The sequence below is a fragment of the Talpa occidentalis genome, unplaced genomic scaffold (assembly GCF_014898055.3).
Source record: "Talpa occidentalis isolate TD23 unplaced genomic scaffold, MPIMG_talOcc4v2.1 talOcc4.7, whole genome shotgun sequence".
Lineage (NCBI taxonomy): Eukaryota > Metazoa > Chordata > Mammalia > Eulipotyphla > Talpidae > Talpa > Talpa occidentalis.
The window spans coordinates 118521146-118540261 of record NW_023605083.1 but is presented as its reverse complement, the minus strand read 5'-3'; the positions used below and the strand labels follow the sequence as shown (position 1 = coordinate 118540261).

Below are 19116 nucleotides of genomic sequence, written 5' to 3'. Positions count from 1 at the left end.
AGTAATAGCTTCCTAGAGATCATTCACACTGAGTAGAGAGAGAAGGAGGTATAAACAGAGGAAATGCATAAATAAGTGAGGTAGGAGTAGGACCAGGCAGGAAAAGAGGTCAGAGAAGAGGTTCAGGAAACAGAAGCTGGTTGGTAGCATTCTGTCCCACAGTGGTGGAATAGGAGGGGCAGAAGCGGGACCACAGCTGGCAAAGAAGTCCCTGGAGACCTGGTTATTGCTGTGGAACTTGGACCTTTCCCTGAGGTGTCATGAAGAGACACTCTGGATACTACACCTGAGCTTCAAATGTTGTAGACAAGTTAGAAAGTGGTGAAGCAAACTGACTTAGTACAGTACTTCTTCCCCTGCCTGGCCTTCTTCTTATCACTAAATTATTTCAGACTGCCCAAGAAATTCATTCAAAACCTATAGTAACTGGATCCTCATAGAGGCTCTCAAATCCAGATATTGCCAAAGCCTCCCCCTACCGTGATGATGCTCATAGTCTCTGTGGGAAATGAGCACAATAACTGTATGTCGGAGAACACATACTACAAATACCAAGAATGACTGACCTCTAGAGAGAAAAAGCATTGTCATTCTTTCCCTTAGCCATATCCTGAACTTGGTACAGTAACAGTCAGGATGTTTTTTAGCCAAGTTAATTGTATTTGTATAATATTTTTAAACATTTTCTAAGAAGTAAATTATAATGTGCTTTAACTTTTTACTGAATTCTTTAAAAGAGTAGATATTGTTTCTTCTTCCAAATTGATAAATGAAATTTCTACCACATAGTTTAGTCTATCTTCATGTGTTTATACAATATCTAGCACATCAGCCTCTTTAAAGGTATTTTCATTCATTATTTTTCAACAGATAGTGATTATTTCTCAGAAATATAAATACAAGTGTGTAATCTCATAGGTAAGCTAATCAATTAAAAATGATCATAGTTATAATAGGCAGAAGTGAAAAAATTCTTTATATTTGTGTACTGCTTTATAGTTTAGAAAAAACTTTGATATATCATGTCTTTCCATCCCACAATTCTAGATAAAGAATTGTGACTGGATAGTGGTGAGGTGAATGTAGCATATATGCATACTCATATTCAGTGCTGAACACCTGAAACTTATATAATGTTATAATGTTGTGCTACTTCAATTAAAAAATAATAATAAATAGGGCCTCCCCGGTGGCGCAGTGGTTGAGCGCTGGGTTGCGAAGCTGCCCGCAGCCTCTGCGGCGCGGGTTCGATCCCCGGCTGCTCCCCGGCCACAGGAGGAGGGTCCCACATGGCGCGCAGACCTCTCCTGCTGCCCGCTGCTCCCCTCAGCAGTGTACTTCGGTCCTTCTGCCTGCTCTGCTCCCCGCTCTGGCTCTGGTGAATTCTCTCACCCTCCCGCGCTTCTGACTGTACCCAGTGCTTGTATAAACAAACAAACAAATAAATTAAAAAAAAAACAACAACAAAAAATAATAATAATAAATAAAATAACTGAGGGAGGAGAGAGGGGGAGAACTGTAGCTGTCGCCATGGCATCTGAAGAGTGGAGCCCAACTGAACAGCTGGAACCTTATCTATTGCTGATGTGCATTACTGTTGTTAAAAGTAATAAGCCTTTTCTTGTTGTAATGGAGAAGCAAAGATTCACATCGAAATTATTGAACAAAATTATTTTTATTATTCAGGCACAAATGAGCTAGTTGATAGGCAACGAGACAAAGAATAATGTCATTAATAAAATCATTTCTTTGCAACAAACTTTCTTGGTGTTTTCATGCTAATGCTCTTAAATTTGAAGTGACTTGGACCTCCCCGGTGGTGCAGCGGTTGAGCGCTGAGTTGCGAAGCTGCCCGCAGCCTCTGCGGCGCCGGTTCGATCCCCGGCTGCTCCCCGGCCACTGGAGGAGGGTCCCACATGGCGCACAGACCTCTCCTGCTGCCCGCTGCTCCCCTCAGCAGTGTACTTCGTCAGTCTGCCTGCTCTGCTCCCCGCTCTGGCTTTGGTGAATTCTCTCACCCTCCCGCGCTTCTGGCTGTACCCAGTGCATGTATAAACAAAACAAACAAACAAACAAATAAATAAAACATGCCTCTATTAAAAAAAAAATTTTATCTCTTATTAGTCTTATTTTTCTCCATTTTTTCCTAATTTTCAAAAAATGTTTTAAAGATTACTAGATGTCTGTAATTTTAATTCTTAAAAGAAGAGAAAAAAAGAAAACATAATCGGGCCTATAAACCAGTGGCTGGAAGTTTAGTTTTCATTGGTGCTTTGAATTTTTACTGGTTAGCAAATACTGAAATTTGTCCTTATATTTTAGTTTTCAAATTATCATTGACTTATTTTTCCCTCCTCACTATACGCATAAACATGTAAATTAGAAAATGAAAATGACCCACAATTTCAATTTTCTTGTTCATAATACGGGAGGCCACGGCAGGAAAGAAGTATAGACATTAATTTTATCAGGAAAACTGCTCTAGTTAATCTATTTGTGCTACATTTGGGTGATAGCAACAAACTCTGTAGACTAAATACCTACAATACATATATCTCCCATTTTGCTCTTTAGTGCTTGAAGCTTCTAAATCCTATTAACAGCTGTCAAAACCTGGTAAACTATTTAGATGCTTTCACAATTTGTTTAATTGGATAGTTAGAAAATGGCATGCTAGAAAAGCCCACCCCCCTTTCTTTTAGCCTGGCTGAACATCTGTAGCATTAGGGCCTCATTATCTCTGAATTGGCATAGCAAATCAGTGGCATCATTAAAATGCCACATTAAGATGATTAAGCTTCTTTGTTATCCAGTTGACTTTTGCGTGTGCTGAGGATTTCATGGTTATGACCCCCAATCCTTGTAAAACACTTAAACAACATCACCCTTTGTGTCTTCCCTGTCTAACAACCCCTGTCTTCCCATAATATCTCTAGCAAACTTAAGGCTATTACAGCTAACTTTGCTCTTCTTTGAGTTGGATTCTGAGATCTTAGAGCTCAGGGTGGAAATTCAGAACCCCCTTTTAACTGGGAAATTCCTACTCACATGCTGTCCAAGACTTTTAAGTTGTCTGTTCTGTTTGCCATCTTTGATAGGTCTTCTCTCCAACTGAGCATTTTATGTGCCTGTAAAAACAAACTGAGGCACAGTTGGCTGAGACTGCTATTGCCCCTAAAGGATTTAGATGTTGGATCCTTTCCAAGACCCATTGTTTTTGCAATGTCTCAGGTGAAACCAAAAATGTCTACTCTGGAGTGCAAGCCTTTCATGTGATAACCATCACCCCAGGAAATGAAACCATGTGCATCAGCCCCAGTGAGCCAAGCCTTTGTTCTCCCCAGCCTACAAAATTCTCTCTGGGGGGTGTGTGTGTTAGTGTGTGTCATCTTCCTAAGAGGCCTCCAGAACATAGACAGAGAGGGGAGCAATTGCACCCTAGAGTCGCTCCTTTAGAAAGAAGTTTAGCTTAATCTAATTTTCAGTGGGTTAGATTCAATTTAGACATTTCCCCCCTGCTCCCCTGGGAATGTTTAGCAATTACCTTTATCATCAATTTGTGGTTTGGTATATTCTCTTCTCCACAAGTTCAATTATAAAAATTTATTCATGAAGTCTTTTAACATTTTTTATTATGAAATAGATCATACATACAAAAGGCAAATATAATTACATATGTAGTTTAAAGAATAATAACAAAACAAGCATCCATGGACATACCACCTGGCTTAAGAAATAACATACTGCCAGTGTCTATGAAGATTCTTACTATGAAAAGATTCTTCAGTGGCAATTTAAGTTGCATGTCCAAGAAGCCTGACACATCATAAGAGATTGGAATTTATAAAACTAAAATGGGGGTGGTGGTTATTCACATTACAAAAGGCTTATTCATTTACAAGAGACTTCAGGATACTGTGGGGCAGGTCCTCAGGTATATTCAGATCTGTAAGTGTAGCCAGATCTTTAAGACTTTCTGCTTTTATTAACAGCTCAGGTGTTGGCCATCACTGACAACTGAAAATCAGTGAAAAATGAAGATCAGCATCTCTGAATGTATAATATAAATCAGTGGGACAACATTTTTGGTTTTATATGTAACATTTTATGAACATATCAACCCTAGGAAGGTAGAAATTAATGACATCATACTAAATAGAAAGTAGAATGAGGTAAATATGAGAGCACAGAAACAGAATTGTTTTCTAGTTAGAGTATCTAGGGTATCAAGGAAGACTGCATGGAAAAAAATGGCATTTAGCGGCAGCTAGAAGTTTAAATAGAATGTTGATATGGGGGAAGGGTATTTTAGATGTGGGAAAGACTAGAGAAGAGGTTTGGAAAACCCATTAGAGGTTTGCTGCCGTGCTTCTCAAACTTTAACATGCATTAGAATTCTTGAGGTCTTGTTAAAATGCAAATTCTAATCCAGTAGATCTGGGTGAGTCCTGAGAACCTACATTTCTAGTGAATATCCAGGGGATACTGGAACTGCTGATACAAGGACCTCGCTTTCAGTGGCAAGGTTCTAGTCTCGAGAGAAGGATGATTCAAGGAGATTAGTGAGAAATGAGACTACCAGGCAGCCTTGGGGTAGGTTCTGGAAAGGCCCTTGTATACCTCAGTATGGAGTCTGGACTTTATGAAAGTTCAATGAAATCATTGAAAATTTCTGAACAAGATGATTCATCTGACAATAAGATATAAAATAGTGGTCATGAACTTAGGCTAGCTAGGAGCTAATGCAGTGGTGTACTCATACACTGGATATGTACTTTATGCGAAGCTCTGTGTCAAGCTTGCAGTTCTGTAACTCTGCTGTGCATAAGATTTACTAGAGAGCATGTTTCTAATGCATTTTTCTATCCCCATTCTCAGATGAGTAGATCTATGGTGAGAATCCCATAATTTCTTTTTTTAAACCATGCAATCTCTGGTCTTACAGATACAAGCTAAGAGGGTCATGAGGGATGCTAAGTTAAAACAACAAACAAACAAGACAACAAAAAGCATTTTAGCTTATGGAAATAATAAAAGCCAGAATGCTTAGAATATTTGTTGTTTAAAAGATATCTGAGTAGTCAAAACCAGCATTACAAATATTGAGGCCAGTTGCTGAAAGGCCTTTTAAATTCTTGGTTCTGAGTTTAGACTTAATTTTGTGGGTAGTAGAGAATGTTTAAGGATTTCGACAGGGCTATGATAGGCCAGAGCTAGAGTTCATGAAGAACTCTAGCATACGGGACGAGGTGAGAAGAAGAGAGAGATGGGGACAGTGGGGTGGCTATGGCAGGAAAACATGGGGAGGGAGGCTGGTCAGGGTCTGGGAATTAGAATAATATCAATAGGTGTGCAAAACAGTGGGGAGGAGAAACAGATTGGAGATGGGGGCCTGGAAATAGAGCCAGTGGAGATTAAATGCATGGCACAAGTAAGAGGAAGGAAAGATGCACTGTGAAAAGTCTAGCCTGAGTAAGTGAGAAGATACCTAGCAGGCCTTTGGGAGCAGGAGACTGAAGAAGAGATTACCTGAGATACATGTATATAGGGACTAATCATAAAAAATCCAGGTTGAAGCTTTAAGAGTGGACAAAATTGCCATAGGGGAGGAGGTGAAGAGGAAAGAAGAATAAAAGAGGGTTAAGGACAATATTTAGGAAGCAGAGGGAGGAAAAGGAGTTAGAAGCAATGCAAAAGGGAAGGGATAAAATACAGTTTTATTGAAGAACTTGGAATCTAGAAGGACAAGGAATGGTGGTCAGTTGTGTCAAGGGCTACAGAGAAGTTGGGAAAACTGGCATGAAATGGCCACTTGATTTAGAAATTGGGAGATTTTTTATGCCCTCCAGAGGAGTAGATTCAGTGACTTACAGAAGCAGAAGCCAGAGGGCCCAGTTTAGAGGATTTTATAGCAGTTTGGAGAATGTAGAGGCAGTAAGCATAGATTCCTTTTGTAGGAAGTCTAGAAAGGAATGTTGAGAGAGCGTGTGTTTGGTGAGCTGAGAGGCCAAACTAAATGCATAGGGAATGGAAAAGAGAGTTGGCACCTAGAGAGTCCAAGGAGGAAGGTGCCTTTGATAAGTAGAAAGAAATAATAAATCAGAGGCAAGTGTGGGGGCAGAGATAACAAGACTGATTTTAGACATGTTGAGTTATTTTCCGAGGCTACAGAGTAGGGTGACCCCCTTACCTCTGCTCCAGTAAGTCTTCCCCCAAGGGAAGGAGTGAATCTCGCCACTAGAGCGACCGGTGTCTGTCCTGGTGGTTTTGGTAAACAGTATGAGGAAGGAGGCTGGCGCTAAACCAAATAATCTCAGGAGTCTTGTTTGTATCTCAGATTCTCTTGTGTCCTAGTTGTCAACTCTGTTTCCTTTCACTTGGTAAGCCATAAGGAGTTGTTGATCTTCAGTCATCACGCCAAGATGACCTCCCTGGGCCTCCCTGGTGGCGCAGCGGGTTGAAGGCTGCGCTGTGAAGCTGTCCGCAGCCTCTGCAGTGCCAGTTCAATCCCCGCCGGCCGCGGAGCAACCCACATGGTGTGGCAGACCTCTCCTGCCTCGCCCGCTGCTCCCCTCAGCAGTGTATTTCAGTCAGTCTGACTGTTCTGTTCCCCACTCTGTCTCTGGTGTATCCTCTCAACCCTGCGCACATCTGGCCTGTACCCTGGTTCTTGTATAAATAAAATAAATATTAAAAAAAAAGAGACCTTTTATTAAACACTGGTGAGGCTCAAAGGCAAAACAATAGCTATGCCAGGAACTCTTTTGGTTCAGTAACTTAGGAACTTCCCTAACACCTTTTTCTTGTGACAGTTATGCTTTCCCTTAAGACCTTGGATCTCCAACACGGTGTTCCTTGTTCTGTGGTTAAGTCCTAAAGGAATAAAGCCAACGATTTACCCTGCGCCAGGTCAGTGTGGGCTTGAGTTCTAGGTGAGGCCCATCAAAGCCAAAAGCCTGAAAGCAGAAACAGCTCCCTTGTGTCCTGTGTTTTCAGAAAAACCCAACACATTGATCTTACTAAGTTTTAATTGTTGCTGACCACAGAATGGCCCAGATCTGTTCATATTAACATTTTATAACCCAAATGAAAAGGATCCTTTTTTGCTGGCCCTTTCTATCTGCTGTTTTTGGTTTTCAGCAGCTGAAGTTTTCCGTTGAGGTTCTTTTAAACGCCTACATGCAAACTGAAGAGCACTCAAGCTTTGGTGGGATATCACCCACAGCTGGAGTGATGGAGGGAGGGAGGAGGGGACAAGCCTCAGGTGCATCCTTCACTTAAGAAAAAAAAAAGATTAAAGAAACAAAAATCACTTAAGCAAACAAATTCTATCTGAAAACAGGCCAGACCAGTCCGGAGAAAAAAAGGGAATGAAACTCTTTCCAAGTAGGAAATGGGTTGCTATTTACGTATATCTCAGATGCATGGGATGGGCACCTGGGCCTCGTCCTACAGCCCTGTCTTTTCTAATCAAGGAGTGAAAGGTTCTGAACCATGAACCCTGGTGAGAAGCTGGGGACAAACTGCAGCAATGACCCCTCTTTGGTGGTTAGGCCCTGTCTTGCTCTGTTAAGCAAACACAGTTAATATAGATGAAAGGTAATCTTGATAGAAGTGAAAATTGAAACTGGAGATGAAGGTAGCAAGCCAGACACAGCTGCAGTTGTACTTCCTCCTATGTGGGAACAGGAGCTGCACTCACTTGTGTTTTTTGGAAGGGGTGTCGTTTTTTAAAATATCTTTTCTTCAGAGTGTTTTGATTTTTAACGTCGACACCATGATGGGGGAGGGAGTGTGGAACATGTTAGTAAGAAGCCTCTGAGACTTCACGTGTCTGGTGTGTGAGGTCAATCAAATGCAAGTTCAATGTTCTGATCACGCTAATGGGCTGTAACATTGGACTAATCACCAAATTATCTGTTTCCGGGATTTCCTTACCAGAACAAGAGGGTTGGATTAGGTGATCTCTGAATTCACGTACAACTCTAAAATTCCACTGATTTGTGATTCCTGATGGGGAGGCACGGCTTCCAATTTCTAAGAACCAAGGTTTGAGAAAGCAGGTAGGCAGGACATATTATATATGGAAACCTCCTTAGATGTGTTTGTTGTTACTACATCTGGCCAATATTTAGGTTTTATTAGTGTCAGTACATAAATGTGCCTTCTCCTTTGCTCACGTTCTTCAGCTTGAGACTGTTGGCTGGTCAATCTCCTCTCGTGGGCCAGCCCTCCTCTCCTAAGTCCTGTGCTTCTAGGAGACCGAAGCCCCAAGAGTTTCACCCTCCCTAGCTGGGGTGTAGGTGCTCTCTCCCCTAGCTCAGGTGGAGCTGCATGAAAGAAACTCCTTGGAAGGTTATGTTGAAGAATTACTTCTCCTTTTATCTTTCTCAACAGTATTTCACTAGTATTGCCAGCTTCCTCTCCATTTAGTGTTGTCTCTTTATCAGTTCCAAAAGAGATAGGGAGATAAGACTCAGCAGTTCAAATACATGGAAGAGGAAGAGGCAGAGCACCACTTAAAATCAGAAAAACCGTATTAACTACTCAACTTTCAACCTTGCTAGCATAAATTGGATGCATTGGAAGGATTAAGACAGTATTTTCTCCTTGAAACCAAAGAGCACATCACATCATCTTGCCTTTTAACTGCAGCCACCAAAAAAAAAAAAAGGTACTAGATATGAGAAACTTTCTTCTCTCCCAGAGCTGGAGAAGAGTTGCTCAAAATGTTTTTCTTCATGGTTGCTTTGAGCAGTCATAGCTAAAATCTGTTATCTAAATTTCTGGATGGCCTAAAATGCTCTAATCTATTCGTGTGTGTTTTCCCCTGACTGTGGTTCTGAATTCAAATAATGAGTGATCATCCTAGTCATTTTTGTGTTGTAGATGTTCAATGTTATGTTAGCCTCATTTGGTACTTAATTGTCAGTTGTGGGTCTCTGCTCTTTGCTGCTTTGATAGCTCCAAACACAATCATTGTTCATTTCTTGCATTTTCCTCCCTGCAGATAATTCAATGAAAGTGAAAGATGAATACAATGAAAGGGATGAAAATGTTTTAAAGCCAGAGCCCATGGGAAATGCAGAAGAGCCTGACATTCCTTACAGCTATTCAAGAGAATATAATGAATATGAAAACATTAAGCTGGAGAGACATGTTGTCTCATATGATAGTAGCAGGCCAACCAGCGGAAAGATGAACTGCGATGTGTGTGGATTATCCTGCATTAGCTTCAATGTCTTAATGGTTCATAAGCGGAGCCATACTGGTAAATAGCCCCCTTTATCCCTTCTTCGGGAATCTGTCCTAGTGCAGTCATGTGTGAAACGAAGTGGTAGAATTTGGGACGACTTTTGATTACTTTCATAGATTTCGGCTATAATTCTGATGTATCTCTCCCTCTCTGCATTCCCATTTACCCAGTGATTCTTTAAAATTTCTACTCCACTGTGCATTTGGCAAACCTACCGCAAATGCTGTGAACAAAAAGACTTAGAGGGCATGGTGTTCTTGGTCAGGCAAATGCTTCTTTTTGTTAATATGTGTAAGTTGCATTCCGTGATTTGCTTCTTAGGTAAATTTCATATATTACTTTAAAAAACATTTTTAATAAGTAATCTTATTGTATTGGCTTCAGATTTGATAGATGAAAAGATTTCATTTGTATGTCCAGTTTTTAAAAAACTATCTTCAGAAGATAAGCAGGCAGTCGATGGAAATGCAGACAAATGACAACTGAGCCTAGTAGATTCCATCTGATATCTGATGTGAAGACTGAAAAACATTTTTGGCTCTCAATACTTTATTTGGACTTGGGTCTGAGACTCTTTTCAGATTGAGATTATATTCAAAAGGAAGGCTAAGTAACGTAGGAATTTACGTGTAGAAAGCACATCTAAAGCTACTCTTCAAGACAAGATGATACCTAGCACAGCCGTGCTCCGGTGCTTTTGCTCTTGCAGAGGGAGTGAGTCTCAGGCTTGCCTTGATCTACAGCTCCCACCTGATCCCCCTGTGAACAGAGACTGTCTAAAAGATGAGCTTTGCCATAGGCGTCTAATCTGTGCATATGCCTCTCTGCATGTCGGGTGATCAGACATCTCCTTTTTGTCCTTTTTAAAGGTGAACGCCCATTCCAGTGTAATCAGTGTGGGGCATCTTTTACTCAGAAAGGTAACCTCCTCCGCCACATTAAACTGCACACAGGGGAAAAACCTTTTAAGTGTCACCTCTGCAGCTACGCATGCCAGAGAAGAGATGCACTCACAGGTCATCTTAGGACACATTCTGGTAAGTGAGAGCAAGGAACATTCCATGTCTAGTAAATGTGTGTCCCCCAGAGCCCACTGCAGAAACTGCAAAGAGTTAAGCACGAGGGTTTTAATCTGTCATTCCTGTTCTGAAGGGTTACAACAGCAGAGACCTCTAGGGCTAATTACACTTCCATTAAGGCATTAATTGCTCTCCGTCTGGCTCAATAAGGATGATCATCTCCTCACCATCCTTGCTCCCCTAGAGAACAACACAGTCAGACAGGAAGAGCCTGCCCTATAAAAATGTCTGTTTAATTTTTGCCCAAAAAACCCCACAGCCATCAGTATTTTCTTAGGGTAAACTTTATTAAAAGATTATTTTCCTTAAAAAACACACATACACGTGTACATTTTCCATGACAAAGTCTGGATAAGCAAATGATGTGCAGTTTGTAAATTATCTAAAACTGTAAACTAGGTATGAAACATTATTTAGGGTTACGTTGGGTCTTCCTGGGATGGGGAGTTGGGCCAATTCAGGCTAAATTACTTAAACCCAACTTTCCTCTCAATACGCCTATTCTCTGAAATATAGCAGCATTAAAAAAAAATCATAAAATCTATGTCTTGATGTTTTCACCTCCTTTTTTTGACCAAGCAAGATGATAATTTTTAAAAAAACATAATTTCCCTCCTAGAAAAATAAGACAGTTTACTTTCAAATTTGGGACTTTGTGTTCTTGATGTTATCTGACAAAATTTTAATTGAAGGGGAAAAAAAAAGGTTGTTTTTAATGTCAATCCACATTCACCGTTTTGACTAAAACCCAACTCTAAACCCTATAACAGGTGAAAATTGAGGGACTAAGCATTACACAAGTCCCAACAAAACCCACCATGAGAGTCCTAAGTGGCAAAGAAAGGTTTTAGTTCACTGTTCAGAGTCGTGACTAAAGGCTAAATTAAAATAGTTCACTTTTGTTGCCTTTTTCAAGTAGGATCCAACAGCAGTAGTTATTTTAAGACAGATTCTAGAAGACCCCAACTCAGACGTACATCTAACAGATTTGGCCTTAGGAAACCTCCATTTCTTAATTTGGGATTCCACAAGCATCTTTTAGTGCTTGAAGCCCCAAAGGTTCTGTTTCAAACAGAGCAAGAGGATTGGAAAATAAAAATCTCAGTCCCTAAAACTCTGGCAAGTTCATAGGGCACATTTCATCAACACATCAGAAAGACCAGCCCTGCTCACAGGGTTGATGTTATCACTTACATATTTTAAGAAAAAAAGCATTTGGAGGAGTTGGGAGGATAAAGACAGCCTGAATTGTAGGGATGAACTATTGAGGAGATTTATCTTAGATATTAAGATGAAATCATTTTTGCAATTCATCTTTATTTCTGTTACTCAAAAATATTCACAATTAGATCAGTTTTTATTGCTTTAGCCCAGATTTTGCTATAGCCACTTGGAAATGTAAGCCAAATTTATCCAAACATGTCAATCAGACGTCTACAAAGGCCATCGCTTCTAGTTAAATGGCTTACTCCCACAAACTGCAGCGCTCTTCACTTAGAGCCTGGTGGATGTCACAAAATAAGGGATTTCTGCCGATTTCCTTCTTAAACCACAATTTACCTCCTTGAAGAATAAAAAGGGCCTCTCTTTTCCCAAAAAAAAAAAAACAAAGTGGATCTGGAGCTCAAAGCTATGCTCAGTGATAATCGCTAAATCCAAACCCTTTCGTTTGTGAAAGAAGGCTGTCCTTTTGGAAGAACACTCTCCCGAGGTCCTCAACTATGGGCCATATACCCTTTTCTCATTTTACTAAACTGCAAAGTAATGGGGATGGAAAAGTACCTGAATTCTCTGGCTCCTCTCAGCCTTCGCATTCCTTGTGGACAGTTTTCACCGAGTGCGGACACCTGTGTGCTGTAACCCCCGAGGGTCACCGAGTGTCCCTTGTGCTCTCCTTATAGTTGAGAAACCCTATAAATGTGAGTTTTGCGGAAGGAGTTACAAGCAGAGAAGTTCCCTGGAGGAGCACAAGGAGCGCTGCCGCACCTACCTTCAGAGCTCTGACCTGGGTGAGACTGGTGAGTCCATGCCACGCTCCTCCCCTGTATCTGTAGTGAGCAGGCGTCCTGGTGGTGGGGCAGAGCTGCAAACAAAGACAAGAAATCCTGCCCTTGTGGCATTTATATTTTAATGGGAAAAGACAGACCACAAAGTAAGTAACTTAGTATGTTATACTGAGCGCTGTTGAGAAAAATGAAGCAGATACTGGGAACTGAGCTGAGTCAGCGAAGACTTCAGCCAGGTGACATTTTAACTTTGAAAGGGATAAGAAAGGATTGAAAGGGATAAGAAAAGAGCCCCAGAGATAACTAAGAAAGGGCAAGTGCAAAGGCCCTGGGGCTTGAGTCTGAAGAAGTAGAAATAGTCTTTGGGACTGGAGCAGGGTAATGGGACACGATGCCAAAATAGCAATGGGAAAACAGATCTTATCTGACTTTGTAGGCCCTGGTAAAGACTTTGACCTTCACTCAGAGTAAAATTAAAAATCATTAGGGTTTTGAACATGAGGTACATGTTCGAACTTCTCATAGGGAGAAAATTCCTCTACTTGCTATTGAGAATATATTGTATTTGGGGCAAGATTGGAAATTGGAGAGTCTGATTAGGAGGCCATTGCAATAATTCTAGCAAGAGAAAGATGTGTCCTGGTAGCCTAGGTAGGTGGTGAGAAGTGGCCTGATTATATATATATATATATATATATATATATATATATATATATATTTTTTTTTTAAGATTTATTTATACAAGCACTGGGTACAGTCAGAAGCGCGGGAGGGTGAGAGAATTCACCAGAGTCAAAGCGGGGAGCAGATCAGGCAGACCTACGAAGTACACTGCAAGGGAGCAGCAGGCGCGGCAGGAGAGGTCTGCGCATCATGCGGAACCCTTGCCGGTGGCCAGAGATCGAACTGGCGCTGCAGAGGCTGCGGGTAGCTTCACAGCCCAGCGCTCAACTGCTGCGCCACTGGGGAGGCCCTATATATATATTTTAAAGGTAGAGCCAATGTGATTTCCTAGCAGACTGATGTAGGGTGTGATGAAGAATGCAGTTGACTTTAACTGAAGTGGCAAAGATAGCAGGTGGAGAGGTGGGCAGGGCAGAATTGAGCAGGTTCTCCAATGACGTGGTTTCATTCAGGTCGTTTTGTTGTGAAGCTGATGAGAAAACATCAGTTCCTGGGTAGGCCTCTGTCTGTATGCAGTTTGCATGTCTTCCCCATACCAGCCTGGGTTTTCTCTAAGTACTTTTCTTCCTATGCCCTAAAGATGGGCATATTAGGTTCATTGGTGTGTCTCACTTACGCCAGCCGGAATATGTGGGTGCAAGGGTGCCCTGTGATGGAAGGACATCTTGTCCACACTTGGGTCCTGCCTCATGCCCTGAGTAGCTGGGATAGGTTCCTGCCACCCATGACTCTGAACTGGCATAAGCAGGTTGGAAAATGAATGAATGAATTTTTCTTAAAGTCTCAGTTTTCAAGAACCTATCAACATGTTAGTTGAAAACTTACCGTATAAGAGTTTTCTTTGCAAAATGCCCAAATCATATACTTGTCTGTTCACATGATTCATTGTGATGCTTTCATTTGGCTTTGGTAACTTCATATTTTATTCAGTGTTTTGGGTTACACTTAGTGGCGATTGATTGAACGAGGTGTCTTTCCATATATCATATTGTGATTCTATTTTCTTTTCATTCTTTGGTTGAAACAGCCTGACTTTGTTTTTGTTGCTCTCTGCACTTGTCCTTTGTCCCACCCATTTGACCATTAGCCTGGTTCTAAGCTTGCATTTCTGGCATGTTGATTGGCTACTTGAACTGGTTGTTGCTTTAGAGTAGGTACAAATCCTTTGGGGAGCTGGGGTTTGACACAGTAGTTGCAATTGAGTCTTTTGAACATTATGTAGCAGAATAATTACAAAAATATGACAGAAATAAGGAGAAACTCAGGAAGAATGGAGTGGAAAGCATGACTGCTTTAACTGTACCGGTCTTGAGTGAAAGGAGACTTTTGTTTTAGATAAAGCCTATTTTATGGTGCTAGGAGCTGGCCAACTGAATTCCGTTGGTTTGCACTGCTTCTGCTTTTTATCCTGATGACATCTTTGGTTTTATCAAGGAGTTGGATTTCCTCCTTATTTCTAAAAAGAAATGTTTACTCTCTTTCAAAACACACACACACACACACATACACACACACACACACACACACACACACAGCTTGGGCTTTGACATCTTAAGCAAAATGCTGGAGGTTAGTCAGGCAGTTCTTGGGTTTCTTGACTTGCAGTCCATATTTCAGAAACGAGACAAAGCACTTACTCTAAAAAATTCCCAACTTGTGAAAATCTGTTCTATTCCAAATAGAATCCTTAATATTTAAAACTAGAAGGCTTAAAGAAAAATCATCTAATCCTACCTCCTTATTTTAGAGGTGTGAAAATTGAGACTCTTCAAAAATTCAGTGATTTACTTTAAAATCACATGAACTTGTGTTGTTTTCATGATTAACTATATATTATTCTATTTTCAATAATTAATTTTTTTGACTTACCGTTATGTGAAAAGGCAGTCACTTTTTTTTTTAGGTACAATTTGGTAGGTTGTAATATAGTCACAAAGTTATATAACCATTAACATTATCTAGTTCCATAATGTTTTCATCACCCCCAAAAGAATCCCTGTACCCATCAACAGTCCCTCCCCCTCCCCCATCTCTCTAGCCCACAGCGACCACTAATCTACTTTCTTTCTCTGTGGATTCACCTGTTGTAGACATTTCACATAAGTCTGGCTTCTTTCACCTAGGTTAATGTTTGCAGGGTTCATCCACACGATAGCATGTATCAGCATTTTATTCCTTTTAAATAACTGAATAATATGCCATTATTTGGGTTTACCACATTGTATTTATCCAATCACCAGTTGATGGACATTTGGGTATTTTTCACTTTTGGAAAATATAGCTTGATTAGCTGTATTTTAAAAATTTGATCTGGCTGGCAAGAGAAATACAGTGAAATACATCCTGGTAGATACACACAGATGCATGTGTGAATTTGGGTTCTCTTGGAAGGAGGGAGAGAAATCACTCTAAACAGTAAGTTCAAAGTTTTTTAGTTTGAAGTAAGGTTACCACCTTACTTCCCATCACCATAACCTTTTTTAGGAATTTCAATTTTGGAAAGTAGCAAAAAAATATTTTAACTATCGCCCGTGGTAAAGGTGGTTCAGGAAGTGCTGAAAGACAGAGGTTGAGTTAATTTGCATTTCATAGGGTGGTTTCATGGATGCGTGCAACACACTTTAAGTCTCAGCAAAAAAAAATAAAGGGTTAACTAAGTCAGCAAGTTTTTCTTTAAAAAAAACACAAATATGTTGTAATGGTGGTTTCAGGTTACAAAGTGTATAAAGTCACAGCTTAATCAAGTATAATAAATACTCAATGTCAGTCAATATATTATTCTCTTTCATATTTCAAATAGTTGCCATGATTCTTCCTGAAATCCAGAATATAAAAAATGTTTAATCTAACACAAACCAATCCTTTCATTATTGCCTCTGCTTCCTGTCTGGTTTCCATGTCTGCTTCCTTCTTAAATTGGGACATTGCCAATCTGGACATAGTGTTTCAATCTAGGTCCCACCAATATTATACTACCTTGGGACATCCTTCCCCTTCATTGCCAGTTTTTAAAGTGATGATGCCCTGTTGCTACTATGGATGTGGCATTTGCACAGCCAGTGCGTATTAGAAGTTGTACTGCACCCCAGTGCAAGGGCCAGGCCTTGGGAAACCTGCCCTCATGGAGAAGCCAGGCTTCCATGGAAGCAGAACAAATGAAAAAGTCTTGTACTCAAGACCCCTCTGCAAAAGAATGCAGAGAACATTCTTGTTGGGCAACAGAACTTCTAGACTTACTAATTATCTTATTTCATTCAAATAGCATTTGTTGAATTCTTTGTGTACCAGGCTCTGTGTGAGAGCTGTTTGTAAAGATGAGTGAAGGTTAAGCCCCTACCCTTGAGAAACTCACCATCCGGCAAAGAAATGATCACTTGATCTATTAAGGTCTAATAGAGACACATGTGCAGTCTACACATCACGAGTGACATCATCAAGATACACCGATTCTGCTGTTAATGGAATACATGTGAAAGAATGAATATAGAAAATTACAGATTTCATTTTCTCATTAGCTTAATACTTATTCCAGAAAGGAACTAACAGCTGGTATAGACATTCATTTAGCCTCACTTCACACAAATTATGAATACTTGAAGTGATACATATTTTTGTATGACAATGAGTTCTAGCAAAACAAGATTTTTTAAGTAATTGAATAATTGTATCTATTTATGAATCTGAGTCAAAGTCTTTTATCTTTGTTTGCATTGTTTCAGTTGAGCTAATAGAAGCCTGAGAATTTACAAGTAAACATCTATTTTTACTAAGTAACAGACCAGAGAAAAAGTTAAAAATGTTTTAGAAATTTATTTCCCCAACTGATTATTCCTTTTGAAAACCAGTACTGTCTTACAGGTAATCTTCATTCTACTGGCTTAAAAAGGCAACACTTTTATATAACGTTTTCGTCAGAACCTGCCTATCTTTGATAACAATCTCTTGTTAGACAATTCATATTGCATAATAACACCCCTTTGTTCCACTCTCCATTAGCTACTGACTGACCACACCGCAGAAGAGACAGGAAGCAATGTCTCTTATTTGAGCTCCATTTAACATCTCAAGACCTAATGAAGGATTTTGAACACAAACAAAAACTCAACAAATTACATAGTTAAATCTGCAATCACTTTGAGATAGAAATTGCGTCATGGAAACACTTGACTAAAACCCAGACAGACTATTAAGAGTTGGGCAGAGATTAAAGGCAGTGACCTATTCTGTAATTATGACTTCATATTAGTTTTAGTATTTATTTTTTCCAACACATCTTTAAAATCATCTTGCTAGTGAAAATTAGTAGATCCCGTGCACAAGTAGCAAATCAAATTGATCCAATACAGCCCTACTCCTTCTGAGTTCACTCCTGAACCAAGTGTGCAAATTGCTCCTTGCCACCATCCCATATTCCCCACACCCACCCCTTGCAACATTAAACTGCCAAACACCACCCAGGAACGGATTTCCTATTTCGTCATTTAAACCCATTATCTTGTTCCCTTACTATCTTGCCAAACTGGTTTCCCTCCACTTACATTTCTGAGACACGATGTGGTAAGATAGCACGTCTAGACGGTATAAATAGACAGTTGGTCTCAAATTTAAGGCAGAGGACCAAAAGCCAATAGTCCTTTCCACACACCCCCCCCCCATTATACCTCCTAGACTTCTTAAAATCCCAAAGATATTGTCTGACTCCAAAGCAAGTCTGTGTGTTTAAGGGTGCTCAGGTAGTGGTATTGTATAGTAGTGTCCAACAAGGCAAAGACTAGCCGTTTGGAAAAACAGCTGAGAGTGCATCACATTCAGTTTGAAACATTAGCCTTTGCCTGACATGCCAATTAGGAAAGTTAACCCAGTAAAGATGAACTCGATCTCCAGGGTGTGTCCACATGTACAGGGAAGGTGGGGTCTTGGAGCTGGTGTTTTGAGTGAATGATCCAGGGAGCAGGTGAGGGTGGGTGGGCACCATCCAGATTAGTTTCAGAGGATTTCTTTCAGTCTAACCAGAGTTGTGGAAATGGGCAAGTCTCTACCCATGCCTCAAATTATCTGTCTATCCATAAACTCCAGGATTTATCTTTTTAAGTATCGGGCACTTTGTCACTGATTTACAGAATAAGATTTATCTAGAAATGACTGTCAAGACAAGCTTGGTGAGTAACCAGGGATAAAAGGTGATGTTATCTCTGGAGGTTGCCATTTAGTGGCATGCCCTCGTTACATTATTTAGGTCAATGTATCCCCGATCTCACATCCTCCCAAACAGAGAGGACATTGAGCATGTACCCGGAAAAGGCTGCTGTGTTAAGTGATACTGACTTTGGTAGGATGTAGACAGTCACTTCTGGGCGACAAATTGGAGAACCTGACTGGCAGCAGAATGCAGGGTGAGTCCTGGCACGGAATGGTCATTATCTCCGGGTCTTCGGGTGATTGGAGGAGTGACTGCAAGGACACTGATAAGAATGGTGGTAAAATGCAGATAGAATTTAAAAATCCCAAAGTGCTGTTTTTCATTCTCATTTCACTTTAGATCTTTTAAATAATAAGTACAGGGGGAGGGAAAGCCTTATCTGCATTTACTCCTGTCAGACTTGCCAGAACCACAGTATCCTAGTCAAAGAGCACAGACTTTAGCTGCCTCCTGATGCTTCTAAGAAAAAGCCTCCTTACAACATATTTCAAATCCCAGGCTGGGTCTTTCATCTCTCTGCTCCTGGGGCCCTGGGTAGTGCCACATCTGGTGGTGGTTTGTGCGAAAGGAAATAATATATATAATAGTTTCCTGTTTGGTCATTTAAACCCATTCCCGGGCTGGCCAGAATTTGACCCAGTTCACTTCCAGTGTCCTGTCCCTGCCGTGCCAGCTGTGTATAGCTGCTGGTCAGCCCGAGATGCTGTGTTTTACCACTAACCCCAAAGTTGCCCAGGCCCCTATCCTGATCCTTATTGTTTTTGTTTACACGAGTAGTGTCACTAGTAGCTTAAACTCAGGGCTGGAATTTGTTTCTTTAGAGCATAGAATTGTTTTGACAAGAAACTCACAAAGTCTTAGCAATATGGTCATTGTCAGCATCTTCTTCTC

At 40.5% G+C, this 19116-nt stretch overlaps 1 protein-coding gene across 1 annotated transcript in view; it reads left to right on the top strand.

Moving 5' to 3' along the window:
• IKZF3 (IKAROS family zinc finger 3) overlaps positions 1 to 19116 on the top strand; it is a 74127-nt gene that overhangs the window by 42644 nt on the left and 12367 nt on the right. Inside the window, exons 4-6 of the mRNA XM_037492146.2 lie at positions 9011 to 9271; positions 10126 to 10293; positions 12237 to 12353. Coding sequence (XP_037348043.1) covers positions 9011 to 9271; positions 10126 to 10293; positions 12237 to 12353 — 546 coding nt within the window. The remainder of the gene's footprint in view (positions 1 to 9010; positions 9272 to 10125; positions 10294 to 12236; positions 12354 to 19116) is intronic.